Raw genomic sequence first — 17,907 nt, 5'->3', positions numbered from 1 at the left:
GAGCCCCACATCGGGCTCTGAGATAATGGCACAGAGCCTGCTTGGAATTCTCTATCTCCCTCTCTCTCTGCCCCTACCCTGCTTGCTCTCTCTCTCTCTCTCAAAAATAAAACATTAGAAAAAAAAAAAAAGACTTCCCTTGGTTTCTGACAATAAATAACATGCACAAGGACAAGGCCTGCCTTCTGGTTCTCATAACATACAGTAGTGGTTTGAAGCACAGCCTTTGGGGTCAGGCAGCCTGGGTCTGGGGCCAGTTCCGCCACTTACAGCTAGGTCTTCTCAGGCAAGTCCCTGAGACACCCTAAGGCTGTTTCTGCACCTGCAGCAAGGGGAGAGTAATAGTACTTGCCTCGAGGGGTTGCTTGCCTGCACATGGCCAACACTTGCTAACTACTGGCTATCTGGTCAGGGTCTGGCTGGCTGTGAATGGAGCCGCCTCTCTGAGCTAGGATGCACACAGAGTAGACAGGGAAGGAAGGGGTGCAGGCAGATCAATCAACTCAGTCCAGAAGATCAATGACATGATTTATGGTGACCAGAGTGACCTCTGGTCTGAATCAATGCCTCAGACAGAATAGTACATGTTGTTTGCTTTATGATACAGCCCCACCCCCTCCTGTCTGGTTGGCAAGGATCCCTTCTGTCTGTGCACCATCCCACTCTGCACCGGGGTCACTGGTGAGTGACACCTGCACTGCCTTCCTGCTGGGTGTCATCAGTTTGGGTGAGGCCTGAGTCATCTTGAATCTTACTTCCGTCTTCTGGGTTATTGGCACTCCCATCTAATTGACTACTAACTGCAAGTGTTATGAGTGTCTTTCCTGTTCCTCACCATTAACCATCTGGGTCTCTGGGTATGTAGGTATAGAAAATGTGGCTATGAATCTCCAGATGTCAAGACTCGGGGACTGCGTGGGTGGCTAAGTCTGGCACACAGAGATCCTCATTAGACCTTTGCTAAAGGATGTGGAAGGTGCTGGATGCTGGGGAAGCTCATGTGGGTGCTGTCCGAGGTGGCCAAGTTTTCACCCGCAGCACACAGAGAAATGAAGAAGGTGAGGGGCCAATCTCCCAAGCTGAGGGTTCCTGAACTAGCAGACCAGCCTCAAATGGGTGAGTGGGGTGGGACCCTTCCCTCTTGGATTCCTGAAGCCACCTCAGTTACTCCCAGGGTCCCTGTCTGCTCATTGTTTACAAGGTCAATGCCGCCCTGCTCTCCTGATGACAACTTTAATGCCACTCAGAAAGGATTAAGATCTTACTTAAACATACACACAAAGCTCCCTTGGGCACAGCTGTCAAGGTGAAGGGCTGAGGTGGCAAACCTTGTAAAAAAAAAAAAAAAAAAAGAAGAAGGAAGAAGGAGGAGGAGGAGAAGGAGAAGCAGCAGCCAGCTATAAGGTTGGAAACATCACAAGGGAGATCCCTCTGTTCAGAAACCCGGTTGGTGCAGACTCTTTCTGCAGAAATGCAGTCTGCTCTCCCCGGCTCACGCCAGCCAGCCTAACCTCCCTCCAGGGAAGGAGAGGGGGCGTCCCACTGGCCACAGGGCCGGCCATCCTCAAGGTCATGGTCCTTCGCCGTGTGAGCAGAGTCAGCTAGGGCCCCAGTCTCCTCCAGCTGGTGTGAGTGCTCACTACCTCTTAGGCCAGACCTGCTTCCTGTCAGCAGGGGGTCAATCAAGGGGACAGGTGTAGGCCTGGTGGGTGGGCCTGGCTCCACCCACACCTTGGATGTCCCTACAGGGATCTTACTGTGCCTGTGCAGTTTATATGGCACTGTTACTCCATTTGTCACCTCACTCCACCCTCCTAACACCCTACAGGCAGATCTTATTAGTTCCCTCCTAAAACTTAAGGGGGCCGAGAGAGGTTAAGGAATTTCCCCAAACTCACACAGCTACAACATGGCAGTATAAAGACAGAAACCCCGGTCAATCTGCCTGTTTCACATCCTGTGGTCTCCTCCCCTTGCCATCACATGCCTCCCTCTTTGGATGGTAGTCCCCTTTCCAGAGGAGGTTCGCTAACCCTGGTAGTTACGAGCCTTGGCGATGGGAGTCCTGCATTGCTGGAGGCCGGAGGCTTGCCCAATCCCATGGGGTCTCCCAGCCACCCTGGGGAAGTTTACCCCTGTGGACTTGCAGCCCACTTGCCTACCTGCCACAACGCCAGCCACGTAGACAAGCCCAATGCGGGTTGCTCCGTGCACCATCTCCAAGGGCACCCCTACCAGGAGCTGCAGCACCACGTTGAGTCCCAGGTGTTCTATCCTGTACAGAAAGACCACTCCATTCATACACTCATTCATTCATTCACTCACTCATTCATTCATTCAACAAACACTGTATGCCAAGATGCTGGGGATCCAGCAGGGAATAAGACCCTATACCTACCTTGAGGAGCTCATGGTCTGGGTCTAAGGGACAGGAATTACAATGCAGACAGGTCGTCTTGGAAACAGCATACCTTGCCTGCCACCTGGGACAGGAAGGAACAGTGCAGGGCCTGGGCAGTGCTTGGCAATGCCTGAACCTGCCATAGTGAGAAGGCGCCTCACCACGGTTAAGATCCAGCAAATCCATCCATTCACATATGAGAAGCCAAGACTCAGAGAGGGACACTGACTGGCTTCCAGTCACACAGCCCGGGTTCCTGATGGGCAGAATCTGCTCCATTCACCAGGCCACGAAGTTACTCTGGCTCACTACACATTTGTAAGAGCTACTGATGTTCAAAGAGAAAGATGTTTTCAAGACAAGTGCAAGCATTAGAGGGGCGTATGGGTGGTTCAGTCAGTTAAGCATCCAGCTCTTGATTTCGGCTCAGGTCATGATCTCACGGTTCATGAGATGGAACCCGAGTCGGGCTCTGTGCTGACAGCATGGGGCCTGCTGGGGATTCTCTCTGTCCCTCTCTCTGCCCCTCCCTTGCTCACTCTCTCGCTCTCTCAAAAATAAATAAATAAAGTTAAAAAAAAAAAAAACAATTGTAAGTATTAGAGATATCTCTTAGAACTTAATAATTCAAAGTTATCCCTTCAAATATCATGAAATCCCTTAAAATCCACCCTATGAATACTTTCCTTTTTATACTATCATACATCTACGACCAGATCTTGTTGCTAACTGGTGTCTAGCCGAACGCCTATGTTATTGGAAAAAGTTGTCATGTTACTATTGCTATATCAGTGTGTGCTTTCAAGTTTACAAAGCACTTTAACATCCACTGTCTCACGTAAATTGAGCCTACAGCACCTGCACAGCTTCCTGGAGATGTTTAAGTTATAGGGTAACAGAGCACATCATGAGGGGTCTGGACCTTGGCCTGGGTCACAGCCCTGGTCCTGGTCTGCAAGGCCCTGCCTGGAGACTAATCACTGTGCCACGTTGGGCACACGTGAGCACCTGTCTACCCAGGAGGGCACCTGCAAGGTAGCTCAGACAGATGGGGCTCTGTTCTACACTCCTATCATGCCTGGAATCTTCCAGCCCTGACTGCCAGCCGAAGGGTTAGAAGTGTCAGACAAACGCACTGGAAAAGAGCTGGATGCGAGCATCAGATTCATAGAGAGACTGCAGAGGTTTTCCGGTCCTGTCTTCTTGGTTTACAGGCAAGAGCCTGAGACTAGAAGACACCCGGTGAGGGGAACTCAGGGCTCCTGCATCCCAATCCGAACTCCTTCCTCTCTACCGCACTGGATTCACTGGTCCAGAGTGGGCCCCTGGATCATAGGTCACCTTGCTGGGCTCATCCCAGATGTTGGCCAGCTGTCCCTATCTCCTGTCGGCTGCAGCGCCAGCCAAGAGCCCCTCCCTCCCTCAAAATCACAGACCTAGAAACTCCCCCAAGGGCTCTCCCAGGCAGGCACTGCCCCATTAGAAGCAATAGCCAGAGAAAGGCCTGAGGCCACCACTATGGGCCTCAGCTAAGAGCCTCTGTGCACTGTACACTTTGGCCTCCAGGCTTTTAGCTCTCAGAGGCAGAGAATGGACAAAGAGGCTTTGGAGGCTTTGTCCATTCTTGTTCCTCACCCCAAAAGATCAAGGAAGGCCAGAGGTCAGTCCTGGAAATAAGGCAGCAGTCTTACCCACTGTGGAGTCACAGGCTTGGGCAGCCTGGGCAGGGAATCCCATCAACAGATACTATAATTATTGCTAGAATTCCTCAAAAAGACTCTCACCACCCATGGAGACCACCTTGGGAGAAAGGCACTTTCAAGAAACCTGTCCTTTATCCCACTTCTGGGGGCATTGACACGCACACAGTTTATGGATCATGAACTTGGTATCTGACACTTCCCTTTTTGCTTTGGGCACTAGGAAGCTCAGAACGAACTTGTAGCCTACATTTGTACCGCTTTCACTGTGGGCTTAAACTTAGCATTTTCCTCCATCTATTTCCCCTTTTCCATACTGTGTCAGTAATGAACTACCTTCTGGTATTAGGTAAGTTTCAAGGAGCCACCTCAAACCCTGTGTCCAGGAAGATAAAAACAAACCGAAACATATTTCCTTCTAGGCTCTCTGGACCTCTTGTTTTCCTATGGGGACTCTATCCAGAGCGAACGAAGGCAGGCACTCACCCCGCGTGCATGAAGATGTACGTCAGGTAACGCCATGCCTGCGCGCGGAGCTGTGGGTGGTAAACCAGCGAGTTCTTCAGATATCGTGGATGGGTTACCTGCAGCACGAATTGACCCAGCGACACTCCGTTGTAGAGGAAAAAGGCAACCTGGATGAAAACAGAATGGCAGGGGCCTGTTACTAGACGCGAAACTGGCCAGGAGCCCCTCTGGTGCTAACGTTCGGAATCCCCTGCAGGAACTTGTCACTTTTCCTCCTCGGAGAATGAGGGACAGCCCCTATGGCCGGCACCCTGCCTAGCTCTCGGCCACCTCTCACCCCACTTCGGTTTGGTTATTTTGTGTTAAACGGTCACGTGGGCTCTGCCCGCACCTCCTCGGTGCGAGGTGGGAAAGGCTCGGGGGGGTTTCAACTAATTGCAGCAAAAACTTACATACCCATTTGGGGGATGAGGCAATTCTACACAAGGTGATTTTTTTGAGTTGCGGTAAAATACGCATAACATAAAATGTACCACCTTCATCAGTTTTCAGCATACAGCTCAGTGGCATCCAGTGTGTTCACGATGTTGTGCAGCTGTCAGTGCCACCATCCACAGAAGTCTTGCAAAAGTGACACTCTGTCTCCATTAAGCACCAGCCCTGGCAACCACCATTCTACTTCGTCTCTATGAATTTGACTCCCCTGGGTGCCTCATCTAGGCGGACTCACACAGGTGGCTGGCTTATGTCACTTAGCATGATGTCCTCAAGATTCACTTACGTTATAGCATGTGTCCAAATTTCCTTCCTTTTTAAAAAAAAATTTTAATGTTTCTTTTTGAGAGAGAGAGAAGGACAGAGACAGAGCGTGAGCAGGGGAGGGGCAGAGAGAGAGGAAGACACAGAATCCGAAGCAGGTTCCAGGCTCTGAGCTGTCAGCACAGGGCCTGAACCCATAAGCCATGAGATCATGACCTGAGCTGAAGTTGGACGCTTAACCAACTGAGCCACCCAAGCACCCCATTCTTTTTTTTTTCTTTTTAATGTTTATTTGTTTTTGAGAGAAAGGGGGAGCACAATCGGGGGAGGGGCAAGGGGAGAGAGAGAGGGGGGGGGAGAGAGAGAGAGAATCTGAAACAAGCTCTGAGCTGTCAGCACAGAGCCTGACATGGGGCTTGAACCCACAAACCATGAGATCATAACCTGAGCCAAAGTCGGACACTCAACCGACTGAGCCACCCACGTGCCTTTTTTGTTTTCTTAGAGTTTATTTATTCAAGTAATCTCTACACCCAACGTGGGGCTTGAACTCATGACCCTGAGACAGAGTCGCAAGCTCCTCTGACTGAGCCAGCCGGGCGTCCCTGGGATTTTCAGTCCTACAGTAAATGGCCCCAATTTGCGTGTCTCTTTAAGACTCAGGTCAGCTTTGAAATTTTCTTTTGTTCTCACCCGTACTGCCAGGTTGTCAGCAGGTTGTAAACCAGGTATGACAGCCAGGTTCTTACTCCCTATTGCTGGCTGGTTGTGGGCCCCTTCTAGTAACTTCCCACCATGTCCCTCCCATTCCCTGTTATGGACCCAGGAAACCAAGTTACTGAAACTATATGTAAAACGAAAGCTTTGGGCTTTAGTACAAGTACTCTGAAACAGTTATTTCAGCATTTTCTTCTTGATTGGTGGTTTGAGTTTACAGAGCTGCAGTTTCTGGAAATTTGAAACCAACCCGGACGCCTCTCTGGATGACCTTGGGCAAATTACTTGAACGCTCTGGTCCTTGGTTTCCTCATCTGGAAATGGGGATGCCCACGCTTCCAGGCGGTCATGAGGTTTGAAAGTGCTGAAGCACAGGAAGGGCCAGCTGTGCGTGTCATGTACTCAGCGAATGAGGCTGTAATCGGTGTGGGGTTCGGGCCTCCTGGGCGGGACCTGTGCCATTCCCAGCGCCCCCATCCCCACCCTCCAGCAGATGGACTCCCCTGGGTTCTCTGGGGAGCCGTTCTGTCCATCTTACATGACACGGGTGGTCTGGCAGCAAATACAGCTCCCAAGGCAGCTCATTATTATTGGTCCTCAAATAGAATTTAATAAATAGACCAACACAGTAAGCATTTGGAGAACGATTCCAAGAATATCTCAGACACATCGCATCTTCAACATGCGCTTGGATGAAGCCATAACAACAAACAGAGGAGCGCTTGGCCTTGCAGACCAGCTATTCTGATTCAGGAAAAAAAGAAGATCGCCATGGAGCTTAATGATCCTGCCATTTGATTCGGCATCAGCTTTATAGGAACATATGCCGTGGTGGTAATTAGGCCCGTGGCTCTGGAAGAGAATTGCTGCAGACTACGGAACACCATTCAGGAGCTGGGGTTGGGGGCCCACGGGTTCTAGGCTCAGCAGCCAAAAGAATTCAGTCTCTCACACAGGGGCACACGCTCAGAAAACGGTACCTTTGACTTCTACTGCATAAGCAGGAGACGTTTAGAATAACGATAGGGATGGATGATTCCCTAAGGGGAGAACGCTCTTTCAAAATACGTTAAGCCCACATTTACCTGTTCATAAACACTCCCTCCCATATGCATTTTGAGTAATGCTTCTGTGTTCAGAAAGCGCCACCAGGCACTCTTGCGCTAAATAGAGGAGTTCTATGGGAGGAGGCGGGCCTGGTGATCCCTGCTCTACGGGAGGCGGGGGGCGGGGGGGATGGAGTCCTGGGGGAGCAAACGACTGGTCCACGTTCCTCACCGGGGAGGAACTCAAATAACTTAGTTTTAAGGAGTTAGCCTGGCCAAATCCCCCATGTCAACAAGCTTAGGACATTGTTCTTGTTGCTGCTGTTTTGGTAGGGGGTGGTCATATGGGGATTTTGCTGCAGCGATAATAATCTTCGGAATATCCTTGTGGTCCCGGGGTTCTAACAACACTCACAGGCCCTGTAACACGGCCTGACTGGCAACTCGGCCTCACCCGCCGCCTTGTGGTGGAGGAGACGCTGCCCTTCCTGTCTTGATCTCAGACACCCTCTTGCCCACCCGCTCCGCGCCCCCCACCCCAGGGCTGGGCAGCCCCTTCCCCACCCTTGTGCTTGCCTCCAGCAGCGTGACCGTGATCATGAACCAGGGCGGGGGGCAGCAGGTGTAGCTGTCGTAGTACCACTTCCGGTCAATCTCCCGGGGCAGGGTCTCGTAGGCCACGTGGCGGATGAGCCGCTGGGAGAGGTTCAGCCCTTTCTCCTCCAGCAGGGCCTTGCTGCAGAGTCGGCGGTTGCCCTGCAGGATGGCCTGGCGGAAGCTGTTGGACCGCTTGTTGCTCATCTGCGTGGGAAACAGGGCGGGGGGAAGGGCTCAGAACTGGGGTCTCGGGGTCTCAGCACGTACCTTGGACCGACCAGGCCTCATCCCACGTTTCTCTTTCTTCTACACTGGGGTCCCACGTGGCAGATGTTCTAAAGCAACTTGTTTTGGGCTCCTCGGATATTCTTAACTAATCTACCTGTTAGATAAGGACGGTGAACATCCTCATTCTACAAAATCAGAGAGAGGTTTAGGAGTCCAAGTTCAAACTCAGAACCTGTACCCATGATCACCGTACCTTCCTTCCACCCACCTACCCATCATCCATCCGTCACAAGTGAGTGTCAACACATTGCCAGGCACAGAGGACACAATGGTGCTTAAGACAAATAAGAAACCAGCAATCGCGGCTCAGCGTGAAGGCTGCTGGGGGAGCACGCAGGAGGCAGCCCAGCCCTGTCCCACGGTGGTCAGGGAGGGCTTTCTTGAGGAGGGGGTAACTGAGCGAGAACTGAAGGATGAGAAGGAGCTCGAGTCCTCAGAGATGCCAGCTTGGGAAGAGGTGGGCAGCCCTGGTGAGGTGGACCAGTTTGCAGAGAGGTCTCTAGAACGAGAACCCAGAGCTGTGTTTGTGGAAGGTCATCACTCCTGAGTGCCTGGAATGCTTGGCGCGCCAAGGGACTGGTCATAGAGCCTTGTCTGAGGACCGGCCCTACTGTCCGCAGCCTCAGGCTGCCCGATGCATCCTCACTGGAGTCCTGGCGGCCTCGCTCTGTGGTCAGCCTGACTCCCAGAAACCAGGCGGCCAGCCTTGCTGACTTCTAGGCTCCTGGGGCCTCTGTGGCATCCCACCCGTCCTCCACGGACCACACTCCAGATCCTTCTTACGGGGAGATAAAGCTCTCCCACCCCCAGTACCCCTACTGGGTAGCTGGGGTGGGGGTTATCAACATATTCCTGGGACTGTGGCCCTATCAGGGAACATTTGGCTAAACCTGATGGCAGAAGCCCAGGGAGGGCTGGCTGGTGAACCAGGCCAGACCAAGGCACAGGGGTTTAAGGTAGAATGAGCCTCTGTCTGCAGCACCCCTGCACCATTCCCGGGTTCCACGGTCTTTCGCTTTCAAAATCTGGCTTAAAGCTCACCCCCTCCAGGAGGCCTTTCCAGATGAACCCCTCCCACTGATCCCCTATTCTCATCCCCTCCATGCCTACAAAGCTCGGATCTGGTTCCTCTCGCTGGTGCAGGAGTTCTGTAAATGGAGGCAATCTTGGGGCTTCGTGTTCACTGCAAACCCGAGACAGGATCACGTTGTCAAACTGTTTTGTAGCCCCGTTACCATCCTCTCTCCCAATCCCCAAGTGGGCACAGCACACATACTCACAGCACACCCACAGCCACACCCTGAAGCCGGGCAACGTGGGCTCAGCACGAGCACTGCGCACACACACTCGCCATTCGCCCGCACCCTTGATGTGTCTAGGGCCACCCCGCGTCTCAGGCCTCATGGAGCTTACAAGCAGAGGCACATGTGAATTATTCGGTGCACAGCATTATCCTCACGTTACGAAGATGGGGACTAAAGCTTGGAGGTGAGTAATTTTCCCAAACACCAGGATTTTCTCCAAAGAGTCAGGATTCAAATCCAGCTACATCTGACTCCAGAGTCCATTTTGTGCCAGTTAGATAAGGGAGCCGCTTCTTCCAGGTGGATGAACCCATTCTAGGCCTTGGTGAACAAAACCCAGGCCGGATTGCAGTCCCCATTCACCTCACTGGCAGGCATCCTTGTACAGTACACAAGCTGCACACCCGTACACGACAACCCTGGCCACCCAGGTGTAATGCAACGTGGTCTGTGCTAGAAGAGAGGCCTGGGCAAAGCACTGTGGGGGCTCTGGATAAGGCGGGTTCATTCTACCTGGGTTGGGTTGGGTTGGGGAAGGGCCCACAAAGGATGCAGGCGGGTTTAGCTGGTAAAGAAACATTAGAGATAACAAAATCTTTCTAATACTCCAGGATATTTAATCCTCGCAACAATCCTGAAGAGGGAAGGTATCCTTTGGCTTCATTTTACAAATGAGAAAACACAGGCTCAGAGGATCTTTCTCGGTGAGTGGCAAAGGCAGGGGCAGGAGCAGGACCCAGGTCCTCTCTGGGCACGCTGCCTTACCCAGAGCTCCCCTCCTGGCGAGCCCCCCCTTAGTCCCGGTCTCCAGGCAGCCCTGCTCACACAAATCCAGGCTCTGGCTGGCTGCTCCGGCTTAGAGCGTGAACACAGAAATCCTGACAGCAACAAGCAATCTGCCGTTGGGGTTCACGCAGAAGACCCACAGATCCTCGGCTGGAGAGAAGCATTTCGTGGGCCCAGCCAAGCCTTCCCTCTGGCCTGAGACTGAGCAGGGCATGTGGCAGTCGTGCTGGCACTCCGGGTGTGGATGTGGATGGGCCCACGCAGGACTGGCCCGAGCCACTGCTGGGCTCCAGGTCACAGGGCTCACCCCCACCACCCATCCCGTGAATCCTGACTCCTCCATTTAGCTCAGCTCCGTCCCCCACCCTGTCAGAGGTCTGCTTTCTGGCTCCACTCTGAACAGCCCTAAAAACCCTACAGCTGCTCCCTGCAATCATGCTACCCTCCGAGCAAAGGCAGGTCTCCATCACCAGGCAATTAAAATAGCCCCAAAGCCTGGACACCCACGTCAGAGAGCTCACCAGGCACAATGGCAGGCACGGGCAGTACTGACCCCCCATCACCGGTGCCTTTGAATTCTAGGAGCCTGGGGGACTTCGCTCACCCTGGCAAGAGTCGTTTCACTCTTGCCCTTCCACGGATGGCAAGAAAAGGGGTGACTATCTTCACTTCACCAACAGGGAAACCGGGAGGAGGCTTCTGGCCTTGTACTGACCCAGCTAGTTCATACAGCTTCTACTCTTGTCCTGTCCATCCGCATCCCTGCTGGGATGCTTCCTGCTGAGCCCCCCTGAATGCCATTCCAACCCCACCACAGTGGCCCCCATGACAGCAAAGCAGTACCTCCTACTGAGGGAGAAGTGTCTACTCCAAGACACTGGACCAGTGGGCAGGGCTCACAGGCCGCCTGTCTCCAGCCCCTCCGACTACCCAGGACGGTAGGTACCCAGCCAGCAGGTCTGTCGAGGTCTGGCCTTCACCCGAGTGCCCCATTGCTCTCAGCATCCACTCTCCAGCTCTTCTTCCAATGATAACCTCCCACTTCCTACTCCTAGCCCTTCCTCTCCGTGGAACTGACCCCACCCCCAGCTCCATGGATGGGCACCGATTGGCCTACGTCAATCAACACATCCCACTGACCCAATCTAGGCCAATAGGCGGGAGGAAATCCCAAGCCTTGTGCGGGAACAGAAGAGTCCCTCTCGTCCTCTGCATGGTGAGGGCCTGAGGGTGTAAGGGCTGGAACAGCTGCAGCCACTTTGCTGCCACATGGAGAGTCTGGAACTGCCAGGGGCTTCTTTGAGTATGGGCTGACGCTGCAGAAGGCAGAACCGAGTGACAATGAGAAACCAGGTCCTCAGAGATGTCCTTCCACCTTCTGAAGCCTGGACTTTTTCAATGTTGCAAGTCAACAGTTCCCTTTCGTTGCCCAAAAAGATCTTTTGTTTTGTTTTGTTTTCTGTTTTTTGAGAGGGAGAGGGTGCAAGTGAGCGAGGGAGGGGCAGAGAGAGAGAATCCCACAAGGGGCAGAAAGACAGAGGGAGAGGGAGAGACATAATATCCCATGTAGGCTCCACACTGTCAGCACGGAGTCGGCAGTGAGGCTTGAGCTCACGAAACCATGAGATCATGACCTGAGCCAAAGTTGGATGCTTAACGGACTGAGTCACCCAGGACCACCCCTGGTCTTCTAAGCCATACACCCCAAACAGGTCCCTCCCAGCAGTGAGAGCCCCAGAGTGCTCACCAGGTTGACAAAATCCTGGTAGCCGATCTGCCCATCCGCCTGGCTGTCGGCGAGAGCCAGGAGCACCTCCCGTTTGTGTGGGTCCAGCTTGGAGCTGTGGCTCTCCAGGAGGCTCCGGAACTTGCCTGTGCTGATGTAGCCTGTGTTCCCAGGGTCAAACTGAGGGAGAAGCACACACAGCAGTGGGGTCAGTGGGGCCCTGCAGGTGTCCCACCTCCATCCCCATGCACGGGCTCCTATCCCCAGCCCTCTGCCAACAGAGGCCCAGGACGCCTCTGGGACATTTCCAAGGCCCCCAGAGGAAACATCCAAACAGGGCATGGACAACCACTTAAAAGTCCTAGAAGGCCCCAGAGCCCTTGGAGATCGCCCAACCCAACCATCTCATGCATGGACAGGGAAACAGGCTCAGAGAGGTCAAGCTCCATCCTGTCCGCCCCTAATCCTGACGCTGGACAAGAGGAAAGCAAGAAGGAAAAGGCAAGAAGGGAAGGAAGAGGAGGAACTTCTGGCGTGCGGGCCAGAGGGACTCCAGTGGGGAATGCTGAGGCCCCGGGCCTGGGGAGCAGGGGCCCAGCCTTGCAAATCCTCCTGCACTTGACTGCAGGCGCCTCTCACACCTGCATGCAGGCACACCTACAGCCATACACATGGGCTTCGGTGGGGGCTCCCCAGAGACCCGGTGCAGCTTTGCACCCCCCCTCCCAGGGGTCCCTTTCCACCCTCGTTTCCCAGGGAGACTCCCACTCACCCTGCCCAGCTACTCCGTGCAGTCTCGGGATTCCCCGGGACGCAGGCTGTTCTTGCTGGCCCCCTGCACATCGGACAGACCTCGGGCCGCCAGCCCCCCCGGCCCTTCACTCTCCTCCCTGCGTCTCTTCACCGGGCTGCTGGGTCACTGGCACCGGCCGCACCGCGTACCCCAGCGTTTAGCAGGAGTCGGGCATGATCGGCACTCAGCAAACATTTCTTGGGTGTATAAATAGTGGGTGTTGGGATGGACAGACAGGTACTGATCTTCCAGGGAAGGTATTATCGGTCTTCTTCGTCTCTCCCAGAGAAGCCCATAGCCTTTCCGTGCCTCTTCCACAGCCCCTCTTTGCTCACAGAGCCGCCCCGGGGTCCCCCGCACAGCACACGCCCTGGTAGAGAATGATGCCAACTGTCTGTCGCCACTGCTGAGAGCTGTCCTGTTCAGAGAGTGCTTCCCCACATGAATTCGCTGTGCCTACACACGCTGTGGTGAGCTGCTTAGATTTTAGAAAGCAAACAGTGGGCGTCCGTGTGTGTGCGACAGGGGAGTCCAGGTGACCAAACCCACATTTACTCCTTTTTTTTTCATTTTTAAATTTATTTATTTTGAGAGAGAGAGAGAGAGAAAGGGCGTGAGCAGGGGAGGAGCAGAGAGAGGGAGAGAGAATCTCAAGCAGGCTCCGTGCTGCCAGCACAAAGTCCGATGTGGGGCTCGATCCCACGACCCTGGGATCATGACCCGGGCCGAAATCAACAGTTGGAGGCTCAACCAACTGAGCCATCCAGGCACCTCTCCCCCTTTTCTAGATAAGGTCAACGGAGACTATTTTAGGAAGGCTGTTCCCGCGTGCAGTACCTCTAAGACAATCCAAGAGAAACAGCCCAGACTCACAAGTCATGGGCTATTTCAATTCTTTCCAGAACTCAACGAGGGAGGACATCTCTAAAGAGGTCTATTTAAAAATCTGCCTGTGTCCCCACCCTGAAGTCCAAATACCAGGTTCCAGGGATGACACCTATTTAGTTCACACCACTGAGTATTTCAGGAAACTCAGCCACTCCCTGCGCCACAAAGATCTTTAAGGATGAAAACACCTAACGTTTGCTGACTGTCTCATGGGGTCAAATACCTCCCTAAGCACTTTATGTGTATAATTTCTTTGACACCCCCCCCCATGACACCTTCCTGAAGGAGGTCTTATTACTATACTATCCCCATAGGACAGAGGAGGAAATAGAGGCACAGGGGGATGCACAGAGAGGTTAGACGATGTGCCTGGCAGGCGGTGTTCTCCACCCAGACAGTTTAGCAGCACTGGTGGCCACTGACCTTCAGCCTCCAGGGGCTGCCCTGGAGCAAAAGTGAAGGATCACCGTGGTGAGAGGAGGGGGAGGAGGGGGCTCTAGGGGTCTCACGGCCCCATCCTAAACAAAGATTTTGAAAGCAGGACAGAGCCTCACATAGCAACAGTTCTGACCTCCTTATTGCTCGGCTAGGAAAGTGAGGCCTGCAGAAGGAAAGTGGCAATGACAGGCAGCGAGGGTCTCCTTCTGATGCCTGGGACCCCTTGCATCCCCAAGGGCTGATGCAGGACATCTGACTCGCCAGCCTGGCCTCACACAGGCCCCTTTGTGCTAGGTGGGCTGATGGTAGGGATGAGGGGTGGAAGTTGAGAAGCAGCCCTGTGTCCTGGGAACATCCACTCTTCCCCACTGCCACCCTCTATGAGCATTGTGGTGGGGGGGGGGGGGCACTGATATGCTTATAGGATAGAGTCTCTCCTGACATGGTCTGGGGGGAGCAAGCCCTCTCATTCAAGAGCAGTGACACCAATTGCTTCCCAGGGGCTTGGGAGGGCAGTGGGGTGGAGGGGCTGGGATCAGGCAAGGGCCCCTTTCCCTTGTTTCAGCTCCAGACAAAGAACCACCTGCTCCCCAGCTCTCCCTCCCCCTCCAGGGCTCCCTGCTGTTGTCCTAGTGACAGGGGCTGCCCTGTGGCTCTGGGAGCCCCCACCCCCTGCCAGTCCTGCCCCAAGCACATTACAGCCTCCAGACTACTGAGAATGAGCTGGAAACAGGCCGAGTCTTCCTTCTCTGCCAAAACTCTACCTTTCATGCCAGGGCCAGACAAGCCAGACAATGGGGGTCATCGCTACCCTAATAACGACGCCTCAGGGATGAAGAAGGGTGCCTAGCAGGGAGAGAGACACAGGGAAGGGGCTGGCTCCACAAAGGATGCCTTCTGCCCCCCACCTCCACCACCTGGGGAAGAGGACAGCAGAGGCAGACAGTGGGCATGGGGTATGGGGGTGGTGCAGAGAGAGGAAGACAAAGGGAGAAACAGTCACAGAGAGAAGACACAAGCAGAAGGTGGACAGAGGTAGGTCCTGATGCCCCAGGAGAAAGCCGAGGGCTTTGAAAGGAGGCTACAAGGAACGAGGGATCCCATTCTTGTTTCAGCCACTAACTAGTTTATATAATTTAGGGTAAACATCTCAAGCCATAATTGCCCCATCTATCAAGCATGACTAATGTCCTTTCAGGTTGTAGTAGGTTAAAGCAAACGTGGGGGCAGCCGCTCTCCAGGGCCGAGGGCTTCACGGACTTGGTGTCCACTTCTACTTGCCTCATTCAGAGCGAAGCAGGGGGCACCCGTGTCAGGGGGCTTGGCTGCCCCTCCTGGGTTCACTTCCTGCCCTTGGGCCTCCCTCAAGGCCAGGTATGGGGGATAAGATCCATGGTCTGGAGCTTTGGGGAAAATAAACCCTACACATGCAATTTTCCCTGTTAATAATGTACTGAGGACCCCAAAGCTCCCCCCTGCCATGTGCCCTGTGCCCTGGACTCATCCACTGTTAGCAGTGGGTCGCCTTCTGGATGAGGTCTGGCTGGGTGGGTTCCCGGTGACGGGGGGGGGGGGGGGGGGCTGATGTGGGGGCCATGGGGGGCAGTGGCTGTGAAAGGGCTGCAGGGGCCCAGCAGGCAGCCAGGAGTCAGGAGCATCCTCGCAGCTGCCTCCTGAATAGGGCCCCCAGCACTGCGGAGGGAGGGGGCAGGCCAAGTCCACATTCAGCCTGAGTGGAGGATGCTGGCAGCAGGGGGAGGAGAAAGGCACAGACTGAGAGCTGACCCTCCCACAGGCTCCCCGCCCACCTGCCTCCGCCATGAAAAGAGCTGCCAGAGGCTCCTCAGGGACATTTAATCCCAGCAGCACCCAGCCCTCTGGCCCCTTAATCCCCCAGGTTGCCAGTTTTCCCCCGCCCGGGGCCCCACACACGCTCTGTCATGTACCCTGTCTCCTGCCCTGGATCCCTTCCTGTGCACTTACGACCTAGGCTGGGAAAAAGCCTGGGAATCACGTCCTGTACCACCTAAGGCTCTTTCCCTCTTTGGGGCAAAGGAGTAGGGGGAGTTTCAAAAGGAGCCCTGCCCCACCTGCTGCGCTGTCTTGGGCAGATCATTAACCACACTGCCTCAGTTTCTCTTCCAGTCACATGGTAGGAACTCTCCCTTCTCAGGGTGATGTAAGGAAGTCCATCCCCATGGCTGCACATATAAGCAAACCATATGCAAATGAGGTTTGGGGAAAGAGAAATCCACAACCCACACAGCACACAGAGGCAGCCAGTCTTCTATCTTTGCTCCGTCAAAGGGCTGATGGGAAATTTGGGATCAGGATGAGGCAGCTCACATGGGAGGGGGTGAGGTCTCTGCTGTCAGGGAGACCCGGGGACATTGGGGAGGAGGGCAGCAGGCCAGGGGATCATAATGTATGGCCCAGCAGAGCTGAAAGGAATCTCTATGGTTCTCAAACTGCTCTGCAGAAACTTAGGGCAACCCCACTCTGAGTTGTTTCCTGTCCTGGCCTTCTGCACAGCACTTGTTGAACGACAACATGATAGAAGCTACATATGTAGAATGGCTGCTAGGTTTCAGGCACTACGTCATTGAAACCTCAGGTCACCCTATGTCCTGGTTTGGCTGAGACAGTCAATAGGCTTATACCTATTGTCTGAGCATGATTATTACCAGCGCCCCTTTCCCCCTCAAAATGGTCCCAATTTGGATGATAAATTATATAGAGTCCCCCATTTAACCCTCACAACAACCGTCTCAGGTAGACACTATCATGAGCTCCATCTTACAGGGGAGAAAAACGAAGCAGGTGGAGAGCTGAGTTGGCCAAGTTTGAACAGCCCATCGTTGGTGCAGATGGATTCACGTCCGGGCGAAGGGGCCCAGAGCCTGCACTCTCCCATCATTAGGACAGTGTAGCTACAAAAAAAAAAGCGTGAGAGAGCCCAGTCTAATCCTCTCCTCGGTTCATTTAACAAATATCTACCAAGGATCGACTACGTGCCAGGCACCACACCGCATTTCCTGGACAGGGAAACACAGGTGTGGAGAGCAAAAGAAAGTAGCCCAAGGTTACAGAGTGATTTAGTGGTCAAGACAGGAACAGTTCTGGGCTCCTCCATGGGAACCTGCTCTAGCCTTGCCCTTCCTTGTCTCTCTGTGCCATCCTGCATGCGAAATATAGCCTCTGGCTCGGGTTCTGTGAACATCAGGCCCAAGATGGTGCCTCAAATAAGGTCCCGTAAGTTTGGGAAACACTTTTGGAAGGGCCTGATGCATAAAAGCATACTAAGGGGTCACAGTGAAGAGACCTGATTTTGCTCAGCACAGCATTTCCCAAACTTGCTGGACCTTTGAGCATCATATTTTTCACACCAACACTCCATGAGACACCCTTTGGGAAAAACGCATGAGTCCACTACAGAGTAGTAATTTCTTCCTTTTGTGGAACCTGACCCCCTGTCCATGGTTCCGAACCAGCCTGTCACCTCCATCACTTGAGTGGCAAAGGCCCTCAAGTCAACTGACACTTTGTCTGGAGGCCCCCAGCGGTTAGAAATCTGCGGGACCCAGGCCACAGCCCAAGGGGTAAGGGGGGTGTCACCAGGGAGAGGCTGAAGAATCAAGGACTGGCCTAAGGGACGGCTGGGCTGAGCTCTCAGAGAACAGCCCTGCGGGAGCCAGGATCTGTCTGCTCAGCACCCAGGACAGCGGCGCCACTCCTCCCTCCCCCCCCCCCCCCCCCCCACCCCTCATGCTGGCTGGGGAGCCAGGCCAAGGTTTCAGAGTTTACCCAGCAGCAGCAAAGAATCCGAGAAAGAAGAAAGGCTCACACACACTTATTTTCTATCTATTATGTATGTGTGAATTGTACAAACTGCATTTCCAGGACAATTACACGTCTGGTCCCTGTTCCCAGCACTCGAATTTCCTTCCTGCTCCTAGGACGACCCTCTCCCTCTCCTTGATCTAGAGAGCCCCAGGA

The 17,907-nt window shown here is 53.8% G+C and overlaps 1 protein-coding gene across 2 annotated transcripts in view; it reads right to left on the bottom strand.

Annotated features, from left to right (window-relative positions):
* Positions 1–17,907, bottom strand: part of RHBDL3 (rhomboid like 3) — a 48,363-nt gene that overhangs the window by 20,046 nt on the left and 10,410 nt on the right. For both annotated transcript variants that reach the window (XM_047831589.1, XM_047831590.1), the window contains 4 exons: positions 11,814–11,972; positions 7,668–7,892; positions 4,588–4,736; positions 2,163–2,275 (listed from right to left, as the gene is read on the bottom strand). In XM_047831589.1, the coding sequence (XP_047687545.1) occupies positions 2,163–2,275; positions 4,588–4,736; positions 7,668–7,892; positions 11,814–11,972 (646 nt within the window). The remainder of the gene's footprint in view (positions 1–2,162; positions 2,276–4,587; positions 4,737–7,667; positions 7,893–11,813; positions 11,973–17,907) is intronic.

The sequence above is a fragment of the Prionailurus viverrinus genome, chromosome E1, assembly GCF_022837055.1.
Source record: "Prionailurus viverrinus isolate Anna chromosome E1, UM_Priviv_1.0, whole genome shotgun sequence".
Lineage (NCBI taxonomy): Eukaryota > Metazoa > Chordata > Mammalia > Carnivora > Felidae > Prionailurus > Prionailurus viverrinus.
The sequence above is the reverse complement of the archived record's forward strand: the minus strand, read 5'-3'. Positions and strand labels throughout refer to the sequence as shown.